This window comes from Toxoplasma gondii, chromosome VIIa, assembly GCF_000006565.2.
Source record: "Toxoplasma gondii ME49 chromosome VIIa, whole genome shotgun sequence".
In the NCBI taxonomy this organism is placed as follows: Eukaryota; Apicomplexa; class Conoidasida; order Eucoccidiorida; family Sarcocystidae; genus Toxoplasma; species Toxoplasma gondii.
The window spans coordinates 4,084,578-4,109,773 of record NC_031474.1 but is presented as its reverse complement, the minus strand read 5'-3'; the positions used below and the strand labels follow the sequence as shown (position 1 = coordinate 4,109,773).

General features: G+C 53.8%; 2 protein-coding genes across 2 annotated transcripts; both read left to right on the top strand.

Moving 5' to 3' along the window:
- The first annotated feature begins 6,751 nt into the window (after positions 1–6,751).
- Positions 6,752–13,465, top strand: TGME49_281430 (protein kinase, putative). Its single transcript, XM_002371331.2, has 7 exons — positions 6,752–7,164; positions 7,871–8,152; positions 8,782–8,931; positions 9,698–9,834; positions 10,402–10,518; positions 10,993–11,181; positions 11,389–13,465. The coding sequence occupies exons 1-7, from the start codon at positions 7,032–7,034 to the stop codon at positions 11,482–11,484; spliced, it is 1,104 nt and encodes a 367-aa protein (XP_002371372.1). The 5' UTR covers positions 6,752–7,031; the 3' UTR covers positions 11,485–13,465.
- Positions 13,466–14,186: 721 nt separating this feature from the next.
- HDAC1 (histone deacetylase HDAC1) lies at positions 14,187–24,294 on the top strand. Its single transcript, XM_002371330.2, has 4 exons — positions 14,187–18,105; positions 18,506–21,047; positions 21,431–21,722; positions 21,768–24,294. Exons 1-4 carry the CDS (start codon positions 15,789–15,791, stop codon positions 23,706–23,708), a joined length of 7,092 nt encoding a protein of 2,363 aa, XP_002371371.1. The 5' UTR covers positions 14,187–15,788; the 3' UTR covers positions 23,709–24,294.
- The last annotated feature ends 902 nt before the right edge of the window (positions 24,295–25,196 follow it).

Sequence of the window (25,196 nt, the reverse complement as noted above, 5' to 3'; positions counted from 1 at the left end):
AATAAAAAGCGAAGAAGAGAGGAAGGTGTAAAGGTTGTTTGTATGGTGGAACACGCAAATCCAGAGGCGAATCGCATCCACAGCGAGCAGCTGCGGCCCGTCGGTTCACGGAGAGACAGCGGTTGAAAGAGAGACACAAGAGATGCGACCTGCCAGCGAGGTCGGGAACCGGAGAAGGGGGCCTCGTTTCTCGATGTGGGCGAGAGAAACAGAGGCAGACCACGGCGAATACGACAGGAGAGGGAAGCGCGTATCGAGAGAAAACATAGCTACGTCTTCCTTTCAAACGAACGTCGGAAGAAGACGCTCGTTCCTTGTGCATCTCCAGACAAGAAACTGAAAACCATTTGCTACAACGCGCTGTACCTCCACGTGGGCGGCAATGTAGAGAAACTTGTCTCTGAATGGTCTGGCCCTTTCGCCTTCATCTTCGCCGCATGCGGCTCGCCTTGCGCCTCGCGCGCTTCAGTGTCTTCTCGACGCACAGGAGACGAATCCCCTGTTCACTGGATAGGCAATGAGCAACAAATCGCCGCGAGGAGCGGAATGAGCGACGATGCTGCCGCTTGAGGGAGCTCTGCGCAAAAACGCGACTCAGCTTTTGAGCCAGAAAAAGTGAGGAGGCGGCAGCCTGTCTGCCTAACTCTAGCTCCGGACGATCCCCAGGGAGTGTTCCGTGCCGGTTTGCGTCTGCAGAGAGGCAGCCTGAGCGAATGGTTGGCGCGAAGAACACGGGAGTTTCAGGAAGCCTCGAGCGTCCAGGAGACCGGACTTGTTCGGCGCTTGAAAACCACAAATGCAGAGTTTGGGCCGTGAAAACTGAAACGAGGCGGCGGACGAGATGCAGACAAAACTACAGAGAGAAAATCGAGACAAGGACTTGCGGATAAGATGCGGGTGGCGACCGCGAACAGAAAAAGGGAAACAACAAATCGCCAGTTCCTCCCCGCCTTTCGCCGTGAACCGGCGGGCGTCAAACAAGACCCGCAGGACGGGCTTCAGTGGCAACGAGGAACCGATAAAACAGCAAGAGACGGAAAAATGTGGAAAAAACGGACGCTCACACAACCCAGCGAGAAAAATCGGTTCGTCGCGGGGCGGAAACAAGGAAGGCGCAAATACGAGCGGCCATCGGCGGCTCGCTCGTGTGCACAAATCCGTTTTCCCCGAGAGTTCTCGGCTGCCCTCGCGCGCCGAGAGGCGACCTCCTCGCAACTCTCGGGAAGCCTGAGAACGATGTCCTCACAGAGCCGCGGTACCGGAGAAGAATCCACGTGTGTTGCCGCTTTTCAGTACATTGGGCAACACACAGGCAAACGGAGCGTTCAGCCGGCTGTACGAACACCCGAAACGCTAGCCATTGCCAACATGCGCAAGCAGCAGGCCGTGACCTTTGTTGGCACCCGAGAAGCCACCGGGACCGAGGCGGTCGCGTTGAAAAGCTACAAATGCAAGACTCCAAACTTCAACGGGAAGACAAGGAATGGGATTTGCCCCAAGTTGGACGGGCATCTGTCGCATGGACAGAAAAGCACGCAGCCTCGGCAGCTCGGCACTCGCTGCCAAGTGCTACAGTACCTCTTCGCTTCGCTGCTGCGCCGCCCTTTTACGCGAACATGACCGAGCAAGACCGGTAGTTCATCTGAAGAACGCATCTCTTATCCAATGCTTCTTCTTTTCTCGTCTCCCTGACATTTGCACGTTGATTTCCGTACACGCGTACGCTGTGCGAGAGCGGTACAGCGGCGACGACAGGGGAACGCTTAAACGGCCAACAAACAAGAACTTCAAAGCGTGAAAACTCAAGCGAAATCAGTGCGAAACAAGGAAAGCTGTCGACTGACTAAAGAGAAAAAGGTCTGACCGATACGGTGGGTTCACTGGTGAGACGGCAAAGGGAGTCAGCAAAAACCGCGCAGACGAGGCGAGTAGACGTCAGGTAGACATGGGGCAATATTTACGACGGAAAAACGCGAAAAACAAGTGAGGCAGGGGAATTAGGTGAGACCTCGAATCTCTAGTTGAAGCGCCCTCGATGGGAAGAAATTTTCCCTCATCTTCCCGAGGGAAGTCGCCGACGTTCCGGTTTCGCTTGAAACTTTCCGGTCCGCACAGCCGGGGCTTCGGTTGTTTTTTCTGTTGGGCAGCAGCTACAAAGGCAGAAAAGAGAGAACCAATCGTGGCATGGATAGATTAACGTAAACGTTTGAGAGGAATTTGCCTTGGAACAAACCGTGACAGGCACGCAGAAAGAGCAACAGGAACACTGCCGCTTCTACCACAGAAGAGAGATACGGCGACGCGCAACGGATGGCATCCCACTGGAGTTTCCGGGTGTCTTCCTCGGCTTTTCACGTTCGTGTCGGAGAGGCATTCTTCTTGATCCCTTAGAGATTTTCCGCCTTAACGTGGTGGAGGAAACGAGCAACAGTTGTCTGTGCAAAAAGCCCCCGGATGCTGCTCGAGGCGACCGCGGTTCTAAGCGCGGTATTCGCCGCCAGTCTGGACAAAAACACGAAAAAGTGCCACGGGAAGAGGAGTACGCAGTGTGGCTGGAGGCAGAAGACCCCCAGTTTCACCACTTTTGGGTTTTTTGCCGCTTTCCAACGCGCTCTCGGTCACGCACACGTCCGGGCTTTGCCGGCATCTCTGCCTCCGCAGCGCCCGTTCTCGGGACTCGTTGCTTCAGCGCAGTCCACTCCTGCCCCATATCTTGAACGAAACTGTCGCGTGAATGGCGTGGGTCAGTTGAGTAAACTGGACAGCAACGGAGACGGTCCGTCTGCCAGAAAAAATCGCGCAGAAGACACATAAAGGGGAACCGTCTCCGTGAACAAAACGCACGCGTGGTTACCCTCTCATATAGAGCGCGGGAAAACATGCAGACGTCCAAAAAATCGTCAGCGCCTTCTATTCCTTGTGATATTGCGCGCTCCAGCCTCACACACCGTTGCACGGCGTGTGGCTTAAGTGCAACGCGGGTGGGTAGCGCGAGAAAACGGAACCAAACCCCGGGAAAAAAACGGCTGCCGAACTCGTCTCGAAACTGCGGCCGAAGGCTCTCTGTCGCCTGTCGTCTCGGGGAAGACAGGGGAGACCGAAAACTTTCCGTCTTTCCTCGTGTGAAAATCCCAAACCATCACAGTGGGGGTAGCGCGCTGGCCGCTGCCAGCCATCCACAAGAAATATCGGGGCAACGCCCTGGGCTGCCGACGCCGTTTCGCCCCTGTCGAGAACCAGGACCGACCACCCCCCGGCTTCTGGGACACAAACGCCGGGCACGGGGTTCCCGGCAGAGAAAATGAAAACGCCGGGACACAGAGACGAACCTCAAGGCAGTTCTCACGCTTCCCTGTGGAAAAGTTCAGTTGGATGCGACTCTTACCAGGCAATCGATAGGGCTCGGAGACACAGTCCACCACGTTGAAAGAGTGGAAAAAACACATCAGGTTCGAGGACCTGGTCCCAAAGGGAGTCGTCAAACAGATTAGACACGACGCTCAGAAGGGAGTGTATACTCAAAGGAAATACCCCACTGTGCCGGTGTGAGAGGCGGCCGTCGCGCCCGTCCTAGAAAGGACAGCGTGAGGTCACTGAACACAGAGTCACGCCTCAGTCGAGATGTTCCACGGTGTTTATCTCGATTCCTAACGACTCTCTAATAGAGTCGACAGGGAAAGCAAGCGTTTCGCCCTTCAGCAACCTCGTCGTTTCGCGGTGCCCAAGCTCCACACGAGGGCATACAGCCGAGTTTCCGGAAACCGGCACACCTGAAGTCGGGGAAGTTACCCTCAGACCTAGGGACCAGAATGCCGGGAAAAACGCAGAGTGTAGAGAAAAGCAAAGTTTTGTTGCCACTCTGTCTGAGGTTTTGGGCGTGTGCCGCACAAGAAACAAATCCATGTGTTTCACGAGAGGCGGAACGGCGGCCCCCTTTGGGGTACTGGGTTACGGACACCCAACGGAGCCGATGGGTCTGGCGATGCTTCACCCGTCGCTTTGTTCCATTCTGAAATACGCCAGCAGGCGCCCTGAACTCGACCCCTCACGTTTTGGAGACGCGCGGGACGTGTGGGGGAAACGACAGTTAAATCTTTGAGGGACAAGAGAGGGCATGTGCCGCGGACTGCGTGCCTCCAGCGTTTGTATTGGATGGTGTTGGCAAAGAGTGAAGTAAGCACGGAAACAGTGTGTAAGCAAACGAGCAGGAGTCGCCGAAAGAGACACATCCGCAGAGCGCCGTCTGTGCTACACTGGCTATTTGCTGTTTCATTAAGATATTAGACAAATCGGCCCGCCTTTGAGACGACAAATGCTGGGGCAACGAGCAAAAGAATGCAGTACCGAAAACGTCTCTCGTTCACGTTGGTTCTTTCTTTTTCCGGCTGAATACCGGGACGGATCACTTGGCCTCTTGATGCGAGGCTCAGTAACAGTCATAGGAATGTCTCCTACCACTTTTGACACAGGAATTGCAGCCACAGGCGTGATGTGTTTTTCTACCTGATATGCGTTTCTTTTCTTGAGGCAGGATAAACAGTGGGGTCCCTTTCCGTTAAAATGTTCAGTCACAGATGACCGTTTCGATACTCCGAATCACCAGAGCTAAGGAAAAGCGGACAAGGGCCACCGAGATCGGGAAACTCGGAATACAATTTGTAAACCAAAACGTGGTTTTGGGGTTAAGAGGCATCTGAAACAGTTGATTCTCACGACGCTGTTCGTCATGTTGGGGACATTTTGATCACTGTCACATTATGCTTAGCCAGACTGCAGAGGTGGTATTCTGATGATCCGCCATTTGCTTTCTGTTCTTGTCTGAAAGCGGGTGATTCGAAGCGAGGGCATTTGGAGGACACACTAAACGTGGAAAAAAAAGAAAGGTCCAAAGAATGAAAAGGAGTACGCCTGATACTCAGAACGGGCTGGATGTAGTCCCTATGTCTGAGTGCGAAACGGATTTCTCTACTCCACTATAAAGGTCACATACACAATGATCATGAGGTCTTTGGCACAACGTACAGAACAATGATTAAGGATGTGGACTTAACAAGCCACAGACAACAGTAGACAACAATGAAAACGCAAGTGAAACACCAAGCAGAATTTCAACAACGTGGTAGAACACTGGCATGTCGTCTCCCCTGCATTTGTTGTGGAGCCTTGTTTCTTCTCAAGTTTCCGCCAGAGATTTTCTATCGCTAAAAATAACGGTCACCTTCCGCCCTCGGTTTCCGTGACCGAAGGGTCGTGCGAAAATCCCAACCGGCAAAATTTGCCAGAGAATGAAATTCAGGTATTCCTGATGAAAACAAGTCTCTGGAGAACTGCTTGCTGCGTGCAACAGACTCTTGCGACACTTGAGGTGAAGTGTTGTTCAGAAACAAATGCACAAGGAAACTGTTTCTTATGGGGTACCTTCGATAGTCTCTCGTTAGAACATTTAGTCTGCTGTCATCTCTGCTAACACAGTGTCGTGTTTCCCGTCTCCTTGTCACCACTGTACTCGGTCAAGAACCTGCAGCTGGTTTTCTGCTCGTGGTCGGACACCAGCCAGTGAAGTTCATGCAGTTTGCTCTCTCCTTCTTCATTGTGCTTCTTCCTTCGCCGTTTATTTCCTCCGGTCGGTTTCGTTTTACCACGACCGGCTGACACGCTCCTTCTTTCCTCTTGCGGCATGCGTTTCGGTCGCACTCCGTAGAATCTGCGTGGAGTGGTTCCTAGGCCATTTTCCGTGTCGCCCTTTCCTCCCCTTTCTCTCGGGCGCCATCATCACTGTTTTGTCCCGCAGTTTCCCTCTGTTTCTGGCTTTTTCTTCCTCGCACCATCGCAGAGAACTGCGTCGACCTCGACAGGGCCTGATTAAAAAATCCACTGCGAGGACAGGCTGCTTCACCGTCGGAAACAGTTAAAACGGTTCGCATCTGCCAGCATCATATGAGGGTGAAAGCACCCTTATCAGCGGTAAAACACGCCCACAATATAGCAGAAAAAAAACTTCTGAATGTAATGGTACAACGCGGCAAAGAGACGATATCCACGTTTGTATGTACCGGGGAGTATGCACTATATGTTGGACTCCTGTTTGAGATCTTGAAGGGATCTGTTTACTGGACTCGAGTTCCTTTGTGATTTCCATACGTTTTTCTCAAATTGGAATTCTTTTTGGATACAGGGATCGAGATACCCCGACGGTCAGAGCCTGAGAACAGCACTTCCACAGTTGCCAATGCATTCGCCTCTGTGAAGTGAGAAGGTTTGACTCAAAGCAACTTTTTTTAAGATGCGGAAAACCGAAAACCGATGAAAACATGACTTGCACATGCACGGAGACTAAGGAGAGCCTGTGGACTGGAAGACTTCGAGTGCCACTCGACGGTGATTTTTAGGGGTTCCTACGCGTCGCTCCCCTTCCTCGCATTCTCCTTTAGAAGCACCCTTTTTTTCTTGCTCTAAAGTTGGCGGTCGTCACTTTTTTCGAGAGTCTTAACGCGCAAACTTGAAACCACGGGAGCAGCTTCATAGCGCGCCCGAGATTGAAGGCGACTCCGGCACCCCAGGAAAATGGAGGAGAAAGGAAGTTGAGTGCGTTCCCGGCACTCCCGGCAAGGCTTTCTTTTAGAGACTTTAGTGCTCCTTTTTTAGGAAAGCTTCCAGGTTTTCTCGTCCGTCGCGCTTCCTGTATCCACTTTTCCAGGTGCTGGCTGCCTGTCTCCGTCGTCTAGCGTGACCGATCTGCACAGTCTTGTCTTCTGCATGCGCTGGATAATTGCCGGCTACCTGTCAGACTGACCTCCGTTGGCCTTTGTTTTTCGCGAGTCTGCTCCCGAATTGCTTCCGTCTTGAAGCCTCCGTTCTTTCTGCACCGAGTCAGTCGGCCGTTAATCCGTGCGAAATCCTGGAGCGCCTAATGCGAACAAAAGAGGCGCAGTCTAGTCGAGCTGCGCGAGAGACGACGGAGAAACGACGCAGCGAAAGAGAAACTGGAGACCCAAGATCGCGGACAAGAACAACTAAGCGGACGAAACAGGATGGCTTTGGCCAATGCGGCAAGGCAACCAGACGCCTCAGCTGTTAAGACGACGCCTGTCGAGAAGAAATTCCGAGATGAAAAAGGAATCACACACGTTAATAACTACATTGTTGGACGACGCCTCGGATCAGGTACGCTCCTTCCTTGTGCATTTCCCCCATTGACAAAGATTAAAAGGTATGTGTAGTCACAGACCTTTGGTTTTTTGCTTCCCTACTTACTTTCTGCAGTTCTCCGGTGGGATACAGGCTTCGTTCTCTTTCCTTCCCCGTTGCATGCGCTTTTCACCACCAAACAGAAGATTCTGTTGTTGTCATCGAGCGAGTGTGAACAAGCCGAATCCTTCCTTCCGTCTTAGTCCCCCTTCAAAGATGTACATATACCGTTTCATCTTAACCATCTGCTTCCTGCATACGTGATGTCTGTCAATCTATCTAAATCTATCTATTTATATCAATCTATCTATATCTATATCTATATATATCCATCAATCTGTATCCATCTATCTATATCCATCTATCTATATCCATCTATCTATATCCATCTATCTATATCCATCTATCTACATCTATCTATATCCATCGATCTGTTTCTATCAATATGTTCTTCCTCTGCATCTGTCTACATCTGTCTGTGTGTCTGCATTTATCTGTGTGTATGTCAAATCGTGAATGTGACTGTGACTGTGTGTGTGCCCAAGTCGTTTCCTTAGAAGCTTCCTTCAATTTGAATGGCCGCCTGCTGTTGTGTACGTATGCATTCGGCGAGCTTTCTGTTCGTTTGGAGCGCGTTTTGCTTGTCGCTTGCGTTACCCCTTGACTTCCGCGTCGCTTTCAGGCCGCTTTTCCTCCACGAAAGAATACGACTTGATTGATCCTTCGACGGGGGCGGTTCAAGGGCGGTTCGCCGGCAAGCGGTATCGAAAGGGAGTTCTGGCTCGAAAGAAAGAGTTCCGAAGAGACCCTGTCACCCAGAGACCACAGATCTACACGAAGTTGCAGGAAGTTTGGGAGGAGATCAGAATTCTGTCGCTTCTGAACAGTCCGTACTGCGTCCACGTTCGAGAAATCCTGGAGTCGGGCTCCCAAAACGGTGGAGAAGAGGGAAAACTCATTATCAGTAAGCTGTACCGTCGTTTCTCGCTCGTTTATGTCACCATATGTCGACTCAGAAATGCACACATGCTTGTGTATGTCCTTGTCTGCCTTCCAACATCCTCCACAGAGAATTCGCAAGTTGCGTGCGTCTCATGTGAGGGCTCGTACGCGTCTGTCAAAACGCCCTTTCACTGACTGGAGTTGTTAAATGTGAAGCGACCAGCTAGTCAACACAGTTCGACGTTTGGCGATCAGGTTCTCTGCACAAATGATCCGCGACGTCGAACTCCGGACACAGGACGGGTGAAAACATTCAAACCTAAACAGACGAGAAACCTCTCATCTCATCTGTAAGGTGACTCCTCTCACATCTTGTCTTTCATCGGTGTGCTCTGCTGGCCAAGTATCGAACATGACCTATACATACATATACATACATATTCATACACATACATACATATACATACATATACATATATATACATACATATACATATATATACATATATATACATATATATATATATTTGTATCTCCATGTGTATCTCTACGTATATGTATGTATGCCTGGATGCGCGCTCGTGTGCGCTAGGGTGTCCTCCTTTCTCCACGGACTGTTTTTCGTTTGTGTCTGTCCTGCCTTCTCCGCAGTCACGAATTTGCAGGCGTGTGGGTCGGTGATGTCGCTGAAAGAAGAAGCAGTCGAAGAGCGCTTCGTGCCTGCCCTCAAGAATGCCGTCACCATTTCCGAACCGGTTTGCAGGTGCATCGTCCGCGATGTCGCACAAGGACTTCTCTACTGTACGTTGGTTTGAGCGAGAGCGAGCACTGGGATTGTCCCAATGGAAGAAGGCGTTGTCTTCGTACACACGCTCCGCGACCCAGAACTGCTTTTTTGACGCAAGCCGAATAAACAAAGCCGTGAAGAAAATCGACTGCTTGGATGCCAAGTTCACTTTCTGTACACTCATGACAGCCACTGCCTTCGTCAGCTATGCACTGCCCAATGGAGAGGTCAAATGAACTTCCGGGGGAAAAATGGATTTCAGATTCTCCACTGCCTTCCGTCACCTTGCGGGTTTCTCGTCGAAGTATCATCCCTGTGTTTCGTCTTCTTCTCTCTCTCGTCGCATGCTGTCTCGGCTTCCCTGGCGTCCGTTTTCTGTCTCTTTCATGCGAGTCACACCGGCTCACGACACTCGAGTCTCGCACACAAGATTTGGACCGTTCTCGCCCTGGGCCTGTGCCCTTGGAGATGCTCTGAATCTATCGCATGCGAACAAGCGCTCTAAACGATGCTGGCCTCCTCACCATATGCAAGCATCGAGCTTCAACGCTGCGTCGAAGACGCCCCAGACTTCCCTGATTGTCTTTGTTATGTTAATTCCTCGTGTTCACTGAAGTCTACTTCCACAGGAAGGATCGTCTCAACTGTGCTCTCCTTCATTTTTGCGGAGCCGCTTCGCTAGCGAGCTTCGCTGTCTCCTGGCTCCACGCAAGAATGACATTTCTACCACAGAGTGCATGCAGGGCGCGACGCCCGAACATCTGTGTGTGTCTCTCTCAGTGCATGAAAAACTGAACATCGCCCATCGAGACGTAAAGCCGGACAACATCCTCATGGGAGAAGACGGGAACGTTCAGCTCGGCGACATGGGATCTGCAGATTTCATGGACCCGCAGGGCCGCGTCAAAAACACCAAGGTATGTGACCGACTGTTTGCGTCGTTGTGACTTCCGTTGGCTGACAAAAACTCCGGGCATCTTTATCACTCGGGTGTACGTTGCTCTCGAAGAAAACGTTTCTGTGTACCAAGTCCTGAAGCGTAGAAACATTTGGTGAAGCGGATGCACCAGATGAAGAAACGCAACGCTAGGAGAGCTCCGAAAAGGTGACGTATGCATGTTGCTATTCAATGGTCGTGCTTGCAAGTCATGTCCATTTCCACTCGTGAGGATCGACATCCCGCGCATGGTTAGAAAAAACAAGCTCTTTTTTAGACCCGTGTGAAACAAGCGCGCATGACAACAGTCGTGGACCCCACAAAAGAAACATGTGCATTCGTATATATCTATATATATCTATATATCTATGTAGAATTATATATATATATATATATTTATTGATGATTGTGGTGCTGCGAGCTTCACTGCTCCATTTTGGTCGAGATGGGGGGTTTTATATCTTTCACTGTTTACAACTGTCTGGTATTCTGGAGGTTCACAGTTTCGGAGATCTGTCCTCGAAAGAAACTCGGCCTTTGTTTTCAGGGTACTTACATGTTTATGTCGCCCGAGTCGATGAGGGTCTCGACCTCCCCTGAAGAGCCTTACGAGGGCCATAGCGGACGAGCGGCGGATGTGTGGGCGCTGGGGATTTCTCTCTACGTGAGAAGGCAAACAGCATGCACAAAGCAGGCAGAAGATCGCGAACTGCGAGTCCCTGCCGAAAACGACACCGCGATTTGCAACCAGTTTTCATGACTCCACGCGTCTAGGATAAGCCTCACGTTTTCAAATCCCCTTCCCCTTCGGCCTCGGCCCAGCCGATCTACGCATGCAGATCGACGGGCAGACCTACGCACACTGAGGGAGGCACACGTGGATGTTCAGTATCTTCTGCGTGAGACAGTTTCTGTAGGCGTCTGCATGTTGATGCATGCGTTGCGACTGCGCGACGAGGTATCTTTCCCCGATCTGGTTGCTTTAGGGACTGCTTGACTGCTTCTGTTCTCTCCTCGGATCCCGTTCGACGAGGCTGAAGCTCGGTCAGAACGGAGCGGACTGTCAAAAGTAGATTACAGCTTACGCATGCGTGGGTAGATCTGTGGCCTGCGTGCGTTTCGCTTTGTTCGTATGCAGGTTATGCTTTTTGGCGAGATGCCTTTCAAAAGGGCGACTTGCATGGAACAACTTTTTGCGCAGCTCGCTGAGGGAGCAGTAGTGCTGCCAGACGACAAAGCAGCCTCTGTGTCTGAAGATGGAAAACGCGTTCTTCTTTCTCTTCTTCAATCAGAAGTGAACGATCGAATGACTCTTCCTGCACTTCTGGTGAGAAAAACCAAGCGGAGAGGAGGGCAGGGGGGAGGGTCTTCCTTTCAGCTCCCATGCCGTCCAAAGCAGCCTGTCGCCATGCGCAGTTCATAGTCTCGTGGCTCGCGAACCTCCACACTCGCGATAGGGTCCGGACGAAGGTTTTCCAGGTGGTTGTCTCATGTTTAGGTCTTCTCTCATTTCTTCGTTCGTGCATGTTTCAAGGAACACCCTTGGATCAAAGGAGCAGACAGCGCCGAGGCAGCGAGGTACGCCCGGCTGGTGATGGACGACATGGCGACTTCATCGGGGTCGGCATAAGTACGAGAGGGAGAAGAAGGGATACGCCATTCTCGGCTCTCTCGATTCCGGTGGATTTTGCCTCGGTAACTGTTTTGTCGCAGCCTTCTTGGCACTTGCACAAGGCTGACTGCTGTCCATTCTGTTCTTGGAAGTCTCCAGACGTCTTCCGAAACGACTTCGTTGCAGGCATTCACAACTTCTCGGTTGGGATGCGGCTTTCCTTCCTCGTCCTTCCGCCTGCGTGACATGCTCGGATTCGCTCGATCGCTCGCGATTTCTCTCGACTGTCCATTCAATAGGATCTCCAGTGCGTCCTCGAACAGGCTTCAGCGGGGCTGAGTAGGCCGTGAAGACGACACAACGCACAACGAGGAAAGTGCATGCTTGGCAGAGGGAACACTAGAGGAAAACTATTGATCTGGCAGCGCGGGAGATGTTCTAGTATGGGGTGCTGTGAAGAGAACTGTGAACAAGGGAGAAAACACAAAGAAAGCAACTGTGCAGTGTCGGACCGGTAAGGCACCTGAATTGAGAGTCTGGCTTCGAGTTGAGAGTCTGGACGCATTCACCGTTGAGTTCGCGTCGCCAGTGTGTGTCTTTCTGTGCGCACTCTGTATCGTTTTCTACCATTCCAGATTCTCTTTGTTTGACACAGCGCTTGTGGTCCTGTGGCGAGAAGACGAGCCGGGTAAACTGGCCTAAAAGAACGGCGTCTGCACAGCGTGTGTCTAAGCGTGACGCATGGTGTCTTGTTGATTTTGATTTTTCCGAAAGAACGAGAAATACAGCAGGGACTTTCCCCTTGTGACCACTGTACAGGCGCGATACAAATCTGTACGCAGAAGCCCACGACCACAAACGTTCAGGAATCCGCATATTTGAATATGCATACGGATACATGTGTGTATATACATGAATGTGGACGAGTCACTTGACCGCGACTCTATGGATGGGTGTATGCATGCTCGTGACTGTGCGTTTGTCCCGGATCGTGCGCCGTAGAGCCACAAGGAAAACACCAGACGAACTGGGGGACGGGCGGAGTTGTGCAGACATTTTGTCTGGGTCGAGAAAAACTCTCGTGCGATCATTTGGAGCAGAGAACGGAGTGTAGATGATCGTGTCGCCGTGTGCGGTTCAAGATAAAAGAGAAAGAGACGCAAGGGAGTTCAACGCAGCGAAACTGTGTCAACAGAGGCTCCGCCCTATAGTGTTGGAAAGCCGAGATTTGTTCGGTATTCGAATACCAGGTCCTGACTAGGAAGGCACCGTGGGGATATCTGCGTCATTCCATTTGACCGATTGCCAATCGAGTGGAAATGTTTTTTTTTCCCTCTTCAAATATTCGGATACATGTATAATCATGGACATCCGGTCGCCGTGACGTCTGGTTTTCTGTCTGTGCGCATGGCAGTGTACCCGCATGTCTACGCATTTCTGTTGTTTTTTTCAATGGCGGTGTCAGGGACTGTTTTGCGGGGTGCGGACGGTTCGGAAGCATCTTGGAATTGTGGAGAGAGTGAAACTGAGGCTGCATCTTGTCCACGAATGCTTCGTTTGTCAATCCTGAGTAGACGTTACGCCCCAAGAGATTCTTTCGTCTGGCACCTATTTTTTCAATGGGGCAAGGTGTACCGGTTCCGCACTTTGATCAGTTTCGCGTTGCACGCATGAGGCCTGAAGCGTATCCTCTCTCCCTCATCAGTTTAAAGTACTCATTTATCGCTCTAAAAGACCTACTTCGGACTCATGTCAGAGCAGTTCAAATTTTCCAAATGCGTTACTCTGTCACGGCCAACCGTGAAAGTCCGCCTTGTCCAGCGTTTCAACTCAGTTCCACGTGGCGCATGATTCCTGTCAAAATTACGTTTTTTGCGGCTATGTTCCGGTCCTTAACGTAGCATTTCTCCCGAGAATACGGTGGCTTCTGCGTACCACTCCAAGTGTTTCCAATTTGGGACTGAACCCCTTCGTTTTTTATGGGGTGCGATAACCAGCAACACAACTGTATTCAACCAATATTCTAGAGCAGTTCTTTGCCTGCGACACAATTCTACGTGAGTTGTGTGGCTGTTCTCCGAAACACAAACGTCACTGAACGAAACGCCTGACAGGAAATAGCGGCAGAGAAATACGCATGTATGTAAACTCCCAGGTCAGCGAGTTTAGCGGTATGCTCCTGAATGTAACGGCGCAAGCGGTAAAGAGGGATTCCTTTGACTAAGCAGTCAAAAGCAGGTGATATCGGTCTCGTATCCGGCTATACCGTCGAAACCACCCGTTGTTTCCGGTGGCAATAGCAGGACATTCCCCGTCCATCCATCGTCTTGGAGAGTTGTTCCACCGTTCTTCTGGGGAACCTACGCTATGGAATTCCATCTTCCCTTCTGTCTCCCACCCTTGATGTCTATTTCTGCCTGTCACGCATAAACATCTCAGCTCGGTCAACACAAAAGCATTCCTACCAGGGACATGGGAGGACGCACGTGAGCAGAATTCGCGAGTTGTGTCGCTTACGGATTTATAACAACCCCCTGAAAGGCTGCGCCTGTCTCTCACGCTCTTTAGTTCCCCTCGGGATGATTGACTGTCTTTCGCCTGAGAAATTCCAGTTTTTTCTACCGAACCCCCCGAGTTCCATGCTACTTTTCGTGGCGCAGCGGATTTGCCCGCGTTCATTCGCGCAAGCTGACATGCCTTTGTCAGGAAAAGCCTCGCAGTGTGCCGGGTGTGTCGGCACACTGGCAGGCGCTTCTTACCCTAGAATTGCTCTTTGTCGCTTCGTTTAACCAGTTCATGCGTCTCTTGGCCACTGAAGCTGTTTGGTGTTCTTCTGGAAAGTCCACGTCCTCCTGGGATCTGGATGAGAGGAGCGAGACAGCGTCTGTTTCCGCATTTGCGAGAGTCTGCGGAACTGCATGCGCGGAACACGAATGCTGGACGAGGATCGTCTGTTGGCATTCCTGACCAAGCTTGCCACTCTTTTCTCAGCAAATGGAAAGGCACCTGCCTCTGTCCTTGTTCCAACTCTGTCTGCGCTAAAAATCGCGATTTCATGGGCTCAAAATGTCCGTGTTTTCATCCGTTTCTGTCGGGGCCGGCTAGCCGGAGCCCTGACAACTTGCTCTTGGCAGCATGACTTTCGTTCGCAAGCTTCCCCCTCCGGCCTTCGTCTGCAAAATTGATGCCGCAGTGTAAGCACCAGGGACTTTTCTCGAGTGAAAAACTGCGTCTTCGTCGTTCCCCTCCCTTCTTGGCGGTGTAATTCCCGTGGCGCGCCTGGCGCATGCTCTCGAGTCGGTTTCTCCCGTTCTGCGTCCGGCGACAGTCCGTGTCGCCATGACCCCTCGTTCTTCACTTCCCTGTCGCTTCCACCTTTCCCTTTGGCGACGCCTCTTTCCCAGTCCCGTTTGCTGTTTCGGTCTGTCCGTCTTTCCGGCTCTTTTTCTCACCCGCGGTCCGTTCACATCTCACGTCACTCTCGTGGAAACGCGCTTGCTTCATATTACCGACACAGCGCGTTCCTTGCCCATCTCAGCTTCCTACTGGTCTCTGTTCGTCTGTCCTTTTCCTTTGACTGTCTGACGGCTGCCCACCAGCAACCCAAAGACGAATCTCGCGACGCCTGTGTGGTTTCTGGGGCTTCGTCGTATGCGCTGCTGCGAAATCCGAGATAACGCGGAGAGAAAACGACTACTCTGATGCTAGGACGAGCTGTCCCCTCGCATTCGGAGAAAAAGTGCCTGGAGGAGTCATCGTCGAACGCAGTCTCTCACTGTCTTGAAAGGTGAATCGACCGCGGGCGAGCTTCAGAACAATTGTAGTCTGTAGGCTGTGAGAGGCGGAGACTCGATGCGGAGCGTCGGTTACCGGGGAGCAGCAGGCACAGGAAAGAAAGGAGGAAGCAACGAAGGAACTTTTAGAGTTCAATCGGCTGCCTCCGAGCCATGAAAGGAAATCGATCCGCCCTTCATTTCGAACGTGAGAGCGACAAAAGGTTCTTTTCGCTGGGTGTCTTTCGCTCGCGTTCTGCTTGTCTTCCTTTCGTTTTCGACGAGAGGGGAAACGTTTCTGTGGGCAGGCACATTAGAGGGACATCTAGACGTCCTTCGATCATGGCATCCTGAAGACCGCGGTTCCGACTGTAGCGAGAGGAGAAGCGACGCGTCACGGCTCTTTGCGCAGGTGACGTTTCCTCCTCGACAGCGCCTCGCTCTGCTTTTCACCCTCGCACATTCATTCGAAGCGAGCAGGCCGAGACACATGCCCCGGAAAAGCAGTGAAGTCTACTTCTCCTTCTCCTCCCCAACCTCGGAAACGCCATGGCGAGGTTTTGCGGATCTCCGCCTCCTTGCTCACCCAAGGAGAGACCTGACGACAGACCCTCCCCTTCCTCTCCGCCGTCACTGTCTTCGTCAGCTCCACTGTCTTTGAGGGCGTCAGTCTCGCCTGCTTCTCCGTCCTCTCGTTTGTCTTTCCCTCCTATCTCCGATCTCTCTTATTACTCCTCTCGCTCTCCGCCTTCTTCCTCTGCCTTCTCTTCTTCCTCGTGCGCTTCAGTGGCGCTTCTGATCGATGAAGAGGAAATGGCGTCGCCGTTCTCTCACGCTGGCCCCGCGTCTCATCCAGAGTCTCCCTCGCGCATTTCTGCAATTCTCCGGACTCTCGTTCACCACGGATGGCTCTCGAGAAAAACCGGCATGGGTGTGCAGCAAAGCGAAGACGCAAGCGAAAAGCCGCAAACGGAAGAGACGCACCCTGCAGTTTCGTCCCTCTCTCCGCCTACCTCAAGCGCATGCGGTGAGACACAGGCGGCTCACACTGATGGCCGCGAGCAGCGGCGGAGTCTCCTCGGTCCCGCAACAAAGTCAAACGCCGTTCCAGGTGTCTCCGAATGCCCCTCCCTTTGTTTGTACGAGTCTCCCTCTGACGGCGCCTCCGTCTCTCTTTCACCTCCTGGCGAGGACGGCGCTCCTCCCGTGTCTTCGCGTTTGCCTGCATGCTCCTCCAGTGAAGGACGCCGTCTCCGTGATTTTGACGCTTCTGTCCCCAGAGAGTCTCCTCCCGCGTTTCCCTTTTACTCGACGCATCCGAGCCTTTTAGTTCTTCCCTGTGGGCGCCTGGCGACAGACGAAGAGCTCTGCTTCTGCCACACTGCTGGTTACGTTTCCCGCGTCGAGTCCGTTTTTCCTTCCTTGGGATCCTCTCTGCCGAGAAAGGCCGCGAAGGCGGGGGCGGCGAAGGGGCGAGGCGTTCCAGGGGAGAAGGAGAAGAAGGCGCTGCATGCGTCGCTGCCAGATCGTTTCAAGAAGGGCAGGAGATGGTCTTCTCACAATGTAGACACGGATAGTAAGTCGACGTCTTGTCATTCTCCCTCTGCCGCGTCTTCGGCAGATTCGAGTTTGTCTGCTCAAAGTTCTGCGTCCTCTCCGTCTTCGCGTGCGTCTTTCCCTCTTCCTTCTTCTCTTTCTGTCGTCTCGGTCTCAGAAACGCCGCCCTCGCCGTTCTCACGCCTGAACGCCGCATCGGCAGACTCTTCCAGCAACGCCTTCGACTGTCACCTTTCCACGCACCCCAGGAGTCTCGACGGTACGCAACCGGCTCTGTTTCCAGGAAGTTGTGGAGGAGAAGGGAACTCAGGACATCCAGTGTCCAGGTCCGAGGCACTCTGTGAAGCGGAGACAGTCGCGTCGAGCGAGGTGCATGCAACGCCTCTTGCGGAGGTCACACGCGCTCCAGGCACAGGCTTCGGGGGTGCAGCAGCAGCGCGAGAAGAAGAGAAGAGCGAGAAGAGAGAGGCCGTATTTCCTTGCTCTTCGCCGGTGTCTCTGTCCGTCTTGTCGACCGCGCCCTCGACCGTCGCCTCCCTGGAAGAATCTAGCGATGCCCGGACTGCATGCGACGCGTACGCAGCTTCTTTGGAAGCTGAACCATGTGCGGTGACAGACGCGAAGCCGAGCGCTGCTCTGCCACCAGCGCTCGCCGTTTCGTCTTCCTGCGAGTCTCATTTGTCTTCTGAGGTGACAGAGGAGCTGGGGAACAACGGCCCGGCGTCGCCGGCGCTGCCGCAGTTCGTCAATCTCTTCGGAGGAGACACCTTCATCTGTCCCCGCACACCCCACACTGCGCGCCTGGCTGCAGGCGCCGCCCTCGAGCTTTGCGACCTCATCTACGGGTCCCCCACCGTCGAGAGACACAAGGAGACTCGCCGCAAGAGACAGGGGCTCAGGCGGAAGGAAAGCAAGGGAGAGAGACACGCTGAGCGACACCGTGAGAGACAGCAGCAGGGGGGACGTCAAGAGAGACATCTCGAAGGAGACGAAGAGCTGAAGGCGAGAGAGGGCGAAACGGAGGCGCGATTGGCATCTGGCGTCTCCGACGAAGGGGGACGCGGGGCCTGTTCTGGTGTGTGTGACGGGCGAGACAAGCAGGACAGTGAGAGGGAAGATGACACACCAGCAGCGACAGAAGAACATGGCGGAGAAGATAGACGAGATGACACACCAGCAGCGACAGAAGAACATGGCGGAGAAGATAGACGAGATGGCCCCAATGAACAGCGCCAAGAGAACAAAGTGAAACGTGGTTTTGCGATTATTCGTCCGCCTGGCCATCATGCATGCTCGCATGAAGCAGCGGGTAAGAGGGCGGGAGAGGACTTCTCCATGTTGACACTTGTGCGTTGGCATGCAGGATTTGTCTTGCATGGGGTCGCAGATCTACACGCTTTGTTGCTTTCTTTTCACGGAAAGACTGTTCTTCGCCTCCGGCTCTCTCCTGGATTTGTTCTCTGGTGCGGATCATTTGTCTCATCTCTTTTGTGTGAGTGAGTTTCCTCGGGATACCATTTTCTTTAGCTGTGATCTCTTCTGTCTTCTACGCCTCATGTCGAATTTCCGTTTGCTCGCTCCGGTGAATCTCCTGTTCCATGTCGCGCGGGCCGTCTGCGTCGACGCAGTGTCTGCGTGTGATGTGATGGGCGCCATACGTAAAGACTGGCGCGACCCAGCGTCTAGCTCTCTGTCTTTGTTTGTTCCAGGTTTCTGCATCTACAACAATGTCGCCCTCGCCGCGAACTATCTTCTCGCAAATCACGGCTTGTCTCGAGTCGCGATTCTTGACTGGGATGTGCACCACGGCAACGGGACTCAGGACTTGTTCTATAACTCTTCCTCCGTCCTGTATTTGTCTGTCCATCGGTTCGAAAAAGCCAAGCCAGTCTCCGCTTCGCATGGAGAGGCGCTCCACGCCTCCCCGTCTCCTGGCGCAGGCGCCGCCGGCCCCAGTCCAGAGTCCCCGCGCGCTTCGGACTCTCCGGCAGCGTCGGGCGCCGCCTTCTACCCTGGCACGGGGTCTCTGACGGAGACAGGTGTCTCTGTGGGGCGCGGGTACACGATCAACGTCCCGCTGTCCAGGGGCTACACGGATGGAGACATGTTTTGGGTATTCTGTGGGGTCATCGCACCCGCGCTCACGGCCTTCCGACCGCAGGCGATCCTCGTCTCTGCAGGCTTCGATGCAGCTGCCGGCGACCCTTTGGGTGGCTGTCTCCTGTCTCCTGCGCTCTTTGCCTGGATGACGAGGCAGGTGTGTCGCCTCGCCGACATCCACTGCGAAGGGAAAGCTCTGTTCTTCCTCGAGGGCGGCTACCAGGGAGACGTTCTGGGAGCCTGTGTCGAGGCCTGCGTCGCTGCCCTGGTCAACCTTTCAGAAGAGAACAAGCCGGAGGAGAGGCACAGGCCCAAGGAGACGGCAGACACCGCGGAGGATGCGGGAAAAGGCGAAGAGAAGCCGGTGAAGAGGAGAGAGAGTCCAAGGGGGGCGAGAGACAGGGGGAGAGATTGCGTCGATCAAACGGTACAACTCTGTCAAAAAGAGCGAAGGTCGAGGGACGAAAACGAGGCTGCATGCAGCCGATCTCTCCTCTCTGGAAGGCTGGGGGAGACCCTCGCTCGTCTCGATTCGGGGATTCTGCAAGGCGTCGAAGAGGGCGTTGAATTGCCATCGACAGAGGGTCCAAGTGCGTGTGGTTCACCTCCCTCGATCTCGCTGCCGGCCTCGCTTCGCGTGCATGCGAACCCACCAGGGTGGCCGCCCTTCCGCGTTTTGTCTCCGTCGTCGGCGTCTTTTCCTTCTCCGGCGTCTCCACTCTCGTCGTATGCACTGCCCCGCCTCCTGGAAGAGCCTGTCGCGGCCTTCTGCCCAAAGTGTCGCCACCGCGTCCGCAAACGGACCAGCTTGTCGGCAACGTCTTCGGCTGGGGAGGCTTTGTCTCGAGGGGCTTCAAGGCGCGCTTCAGCATGCAACTCTGATCTGTCCTTCTTTGTCGAGAAACGCAAAGAGCCAAAGTTCGTTCCCGAACCGTTCCCGCCTGCAGAACGCTGGGTGGTGATCCCCCCGAGCGCGGTCGACGTGGCGATGCGGGACGCTGGGGACGTGGCTCGTTGGGCTCCAACCGCGACCGCGGAGACACCCCGCCGGAAGAAGGGCCGCGGGGACAGGAAGAAGAAGGGGGAGAAAGGCCGGAGCGAGGCGCGGAAGAGCGGGTCCCGGAACGCGAACTGCGAGGAGAGAGACAGTCACGAGGACGTCGCCCTACGCCTCCAAGGAATCGCTTCTGAGGTTGAGACGGAGACTGGTCGAGCGACCCCTGTGTCTGTGTCCGAGTCGTGCCTGTCGCCCTGTTCGAATGTCTTGCTTCCAGCGTTTCCGGCGGACTCAGCGCGCTTCGGATCGACTCTTCGTAACCCTTGCCCGACCGTCCGGTCCCCAGGCGCTCTGTCGCAGGGTCATGGCTTGCCCGCCGTTTGTCCCCAGTTCGGTTCGCGGCCCTCCTCGCCATCGACTGTTCTCTCCCTCTCGCCCCTCTGCAAGGTGTGGGCGTCGTCGCCGGCCTCCCGGCCCACTGAGGTCTCTTCTGCATGCGGACCGCTCAGCGACGAGGTTACGTCTCTCTGCCCTGGATTTCGCTTAGATGCAATCGAAGAAGGAAGCCAAGAGATGACAAATTCTCAACTCCCGCAGGTTCTTGGAGCCCTCTCTGCGTCGTCGCTGGCGGCGACGCCAGGTCCCCAATGTCCGACCTCTCCCGCGCTCGTCTGTGCGGCTTGTGGGGTGCCCCTGGAAACTGCGGAGACAGCTTTCCCCTCGTCTTGTCCAGCCTCGCCGACGCTGTCTTTTTCATCCTTCTCTGCCGCCGCCTCGCCTGCGAGCTTCGTCGCGAGGCCGCGGAGTGGGTCGGTCTCGGATCACGTGAGAGTGGGGAAAACGCAAAACGACGGAGGCAGACAGCTTCAGAAGTCGGTCGTCTGTCGGCAGGCGACCTACGACACTCTCCGGCTTGTCCGGAGAGTTCATGCAGGCTCCCCGTTCTTTCTGCCTCCACTCCCGCCTCTCCCAAAGACAGTGAAAACGAAGAGCGTGGAGGCGGCCCGAGAGCAGACGGACGGCGACGCGGAAACCGCCGAACAGGTTTCACTGTGTCTCAGGGAAGGCGGCGACTTCCGCGACCAGGCGACGGACCAGCAGTCACTCGCGCATGCACAGCCACCAGACAGCGCCAGCGATGGGACCGAGACAAGGTACAGCTCCCACCGATGTGTGGGGTGCGACCCTTCAATGCACCTCCGTCACCGGGGAAAAACGCATATGTCGAGTTCGGAGACACAGTCATTTCTGCATTTAGGCGCGTATATGTGGATCGCTTCTTCCATCCTCGTGTTGAGGGCAATGCCTGCATTTGTATATATACATATGTATATATTCATGTATACATTTATGTGTATATATATGTACAAATATATATATATATATACACATGTGTATATATTTATGTATATATATATATATATATATATATATATGTGAGGGTATTTCAAGGGACGATGGGGGAGCGGCGTAGCGATGCAACTGGGAAACAAAGGTAGGTTTGTTGGCATGCGGTTCCTGGTGTGGTTTCGCTCAGGCACTCCACCCACGGAGTGAGAGGGTCCCGAGCCAGCGCGGCTCCTGAGCCTCGTCCGAAGACTCCTGACCTCTCTGCAACACCGTCCATCGCGTCTCCGCTGGCATCCTCGTGCTCGGCTCTATCGTCGTCGGGGCCTCCACACACCTCTACGACTCCGTGCGGTTCCACGTCTTCTTTTTCTTCTTCGCTCTCTGTTTCTGCTTCGCTGCTGCCTGCGTCACGGACTCTGGCGAATGTGCTACCGGCAGGTTTACTGTCGCATGTGCGAGGCCGCATCGTCGGCGGCCGAGTCAGTCGCTGGCTCCTCCCCTCGGTGTGTGCAGAGGCGGTGCAGGCTCGCGGGGCGCGGGAAGAGAGCGAGGCGGCTCTCCAGAGGAACGAAACGATCGAGCAAGGGCAACTCGTGAAGCTCTGCAACTGGGGTGAGGCTGCCTTCTACACTTGGGTGCAGATGCACTCAAAGAAAGGGGAACCTGAGGAAACGGACTCCGGCGAAGACGTAACAGTGACGCTGCAGGCGCTCGAAACTCTCTTCGGGCGCCTTCAGCGTCCACGCAAGAACTCACGCGAGAACTCAGGCGAACTGCAGAGGAAATCGAAGGATGAGAATCCGACGGGCAGCGAAACACTCGCCGTCCACACGACTCGGATGCCTCGCCAGGAGGCAGTGCCGTCCGCTGTCCTCTCCTTTGATCCTCAACAGGTCCTGGACCTTCTGCGGATTCAGCCGGATGGTGTCGCTATCAGCGAGCCTCCGTCTGCCTCTTCCGTCGCTTCGGATGCTCTGTCTCCTTCTTCTGTTTCGTCCGACGTCGCCACCGAGCTAGCCAAGTTCATGCCTCGCTGCCACCGCGTCTTCTGGACGCATGCGTGGGCACTGGCGGAGCCGCCGTCCACTCGGAAAACAAACTGCGAGGGAGGAAGGAAGAGGTGCCATGGCGACGAAGGGATGGGGGAGAAAGAAGGAGAGAGTCGACTGCCACGAAGCCCCACTGAGCCTCGCGATGCTTCCGTCGCTGACGTCGACCGCAGATCTCGTTCTGCGTTGAATTCCTCTCAGCAGTCTGTGCCACAAGGCTCCTCCGGGGAGGCCTCGCGTTCTTCTTCTTCGTCGGCTTCTTCTTCTTGTCGCGGGAGTTCGGGGCCGGAGTCTCGCGGTGCTCCGTTGGCGTTTCCTGCCTCGTCTGCGTGCGGCTCGCGATTTGCCTGCGCTGTGGCGTTGGCCGACCTCGCGCAGTTCGTCCGACCGTGCGTGATGGATATAAAGATGGGCATCCAAATGTACGACCCGAGCTGTACAGACGCTGGGAAGATTCAGCGCATGCAGGAGAAGGCGCGAGGCCGGTCGGTCGGCTCCCATGGCTTCTTCATTTGCGGTGTGTCGGCGGGGGCGGTCGACAGCGGGACTGCACGGGTCTCTGAGGAAATTTCGACAGAAGCAGGCAAATCGAAAGTTCTGGAGAGCGAGACGACGGAAGACTTGTGTGGCGGCTCCGAAGCGTGTGACGAGTGCAACAGGGGCGCAGCACAGGACGCCGGACAGGTCGCTCCTTCCTCTCTGAGGCCCTTTGTGTTGTCGTCGCAAGAGGCGTATGCGGTGACTCAAGACGAGGCGTTCCTCCGCGTCTTCACAAACTTCTTCTGCGTCAATAACTCGACCGAACTCGCTGCGAGGCTGATCCGCAAGTGTCTGGGGAAGCTTGCGACTCTGCAAAGATTCTTCGAGCGTCAAAAGCAAGTCTCGTTCTACGGTTCGAGCCTCCTCTTTGTGTTCGACGCGGACCCGGCTCCTGACCGCTTGCCGGTTCTCCGGGACTCCTCAGATGGACCACCGGCTCTCTCTGTTCGGCGAACTCAATACGCTGGAACGACGCAGACGCAAAGGCCGCCTGTCTTGCAGCAGAACGACAGAAGGGGAGGGGGGAATGCGGCGAGGCGCCGCGACGCCCACAGAGCCGCGGATGTCGAATGTGCAGAATGTGGGCGAAAGAGAGAAGCAGTTTACGACGCAATTGTCGAAAGTTTCGGCGTGTACATGGTCGACTTTGCCCATGTGAATTTCAGTCGAAAACAACATGACCGCGGCTACCTTTTTGGCCTCGCCAACCTCCAGAGGCTGTTCGCCCGCGTCCTACACAGTCTCGGTTCTTCGCCTTCTCCGGCGATAGCGGAGGCGGCGGTCGTGAGCGAAGAAGAGACGAGAGCGAATTCATCAGAAAGTGGAGAAAAGAAAAACGAGGCTGAGCCAAAGCACGACAGGGAGGGAAGGCCGTAAACACGCACTCAATAGGGATTGGGAAAACCACAAGGAACGGAACGAAGGAAAGGCGAAGGCGGGCATCACACAGATACAGTGTGTCAAGGGAGATGCATGCAAGACGTGTATCTGAGGTCTGCGGACAGAAGATCAGACATGGAAAGGAGACAAAAACGCCTTCAAGAGGTGACATTTTGTACAGACAGGCTACGCGAGAAGAAAGGGGAAATGCGGGGACCGGCGATGACATTGACAATGTGCTTGTTCCAGTGTCATTTTTTTCTTGGGTCGGCTTCTCGGAGATCTTTGGCGGACCTACTTGTCAGTTGACACAAAGCGACTGTGTTTTTTTGGTTCTTTTCGGCTTTTCAAGTTCTCTCTCCTTCGCTCGCCATGCCGCCTGTCCCGCGCAGGCAGCCAAATTAGGAAACTGCGGAACAGCGTCACACCCGTACAAAAATCGGAGTTTCATCTCTCCCGTGTGCGGAGCGAGCTCGCCGAAAGAGAGGCAAACTACCATCTCGCTTGTGTCCGCAGAAACCACAAACTCTAATGAATATGGAAGCGAACGTCGTAGTCGTTGCGAAGGTGAACCGCGACGAATTTTAAATTTTTTGGGGAGCGTAAACCACGAATTGGACTCCGGGTTTCGACCCAGAACTAGCCAACTCAAATCGAGAAGAACGCGTTATCTCATGTCCCTCTCTCTACGTCGTAGCGATATACACGAGATAAAATAAAAACCTGCTTGCCGTATGAACGTTTACCTACCTATATAAAAATATGCTTCTGACTTCGTGACTCTTGTCACGCAAAAACATCTGCATTTGTACAAGCGTTTACCTATATTCACACGCATTTATCCATACCGAAACACATGCAAATATACAGAGGTCTATACTGGTTTAGACACATTTGTATCTTTAGATACATTCGATTATACACACGGATACTCATCCATGAATATATATATATATATATATATATATATATATATATATATGTATATATATGTGTATGGAAGCCCAGCACTCGGCGCCTGCGTGTGAAGCAACCGTCCCCGGTGCAGTATCTAGTGAAGAACTCGGTCATTTGATTCAAGCGAGAAACATTTACAGGCAAATGAATGCGTTGCGTCCCCGTTCACTGAAGAAACCACTTGATTCGGTTCCCAAGTATCGGCGAGAAGTGAATGCCTCAAAGGACGTTTGCGGAGACTTTCGTGGAGCCTTGCGAAATGGCTCGAAGTGTCTTGCGTGCAGTGGAAGGAAACGCGCTTCCCTTTTACGTGATCAAAAGGAAATAAAGAGAGCAAAGCAATCTGATGAATTTCCTTTCTCCGACGACACTCTGCTGTCTCCAGCGTTGAAGGACAGGAGCCGCCGGCGTGTCAGGCCAGGTGCGAGGACAAAGACACGCACAGAAAAGAGAGACAGAGAAAAGAGGGACAAGGGAGACAGAGAGAAATGAGACAGAGGAGAGACGGGGGAGAAGAACGAGGGACGG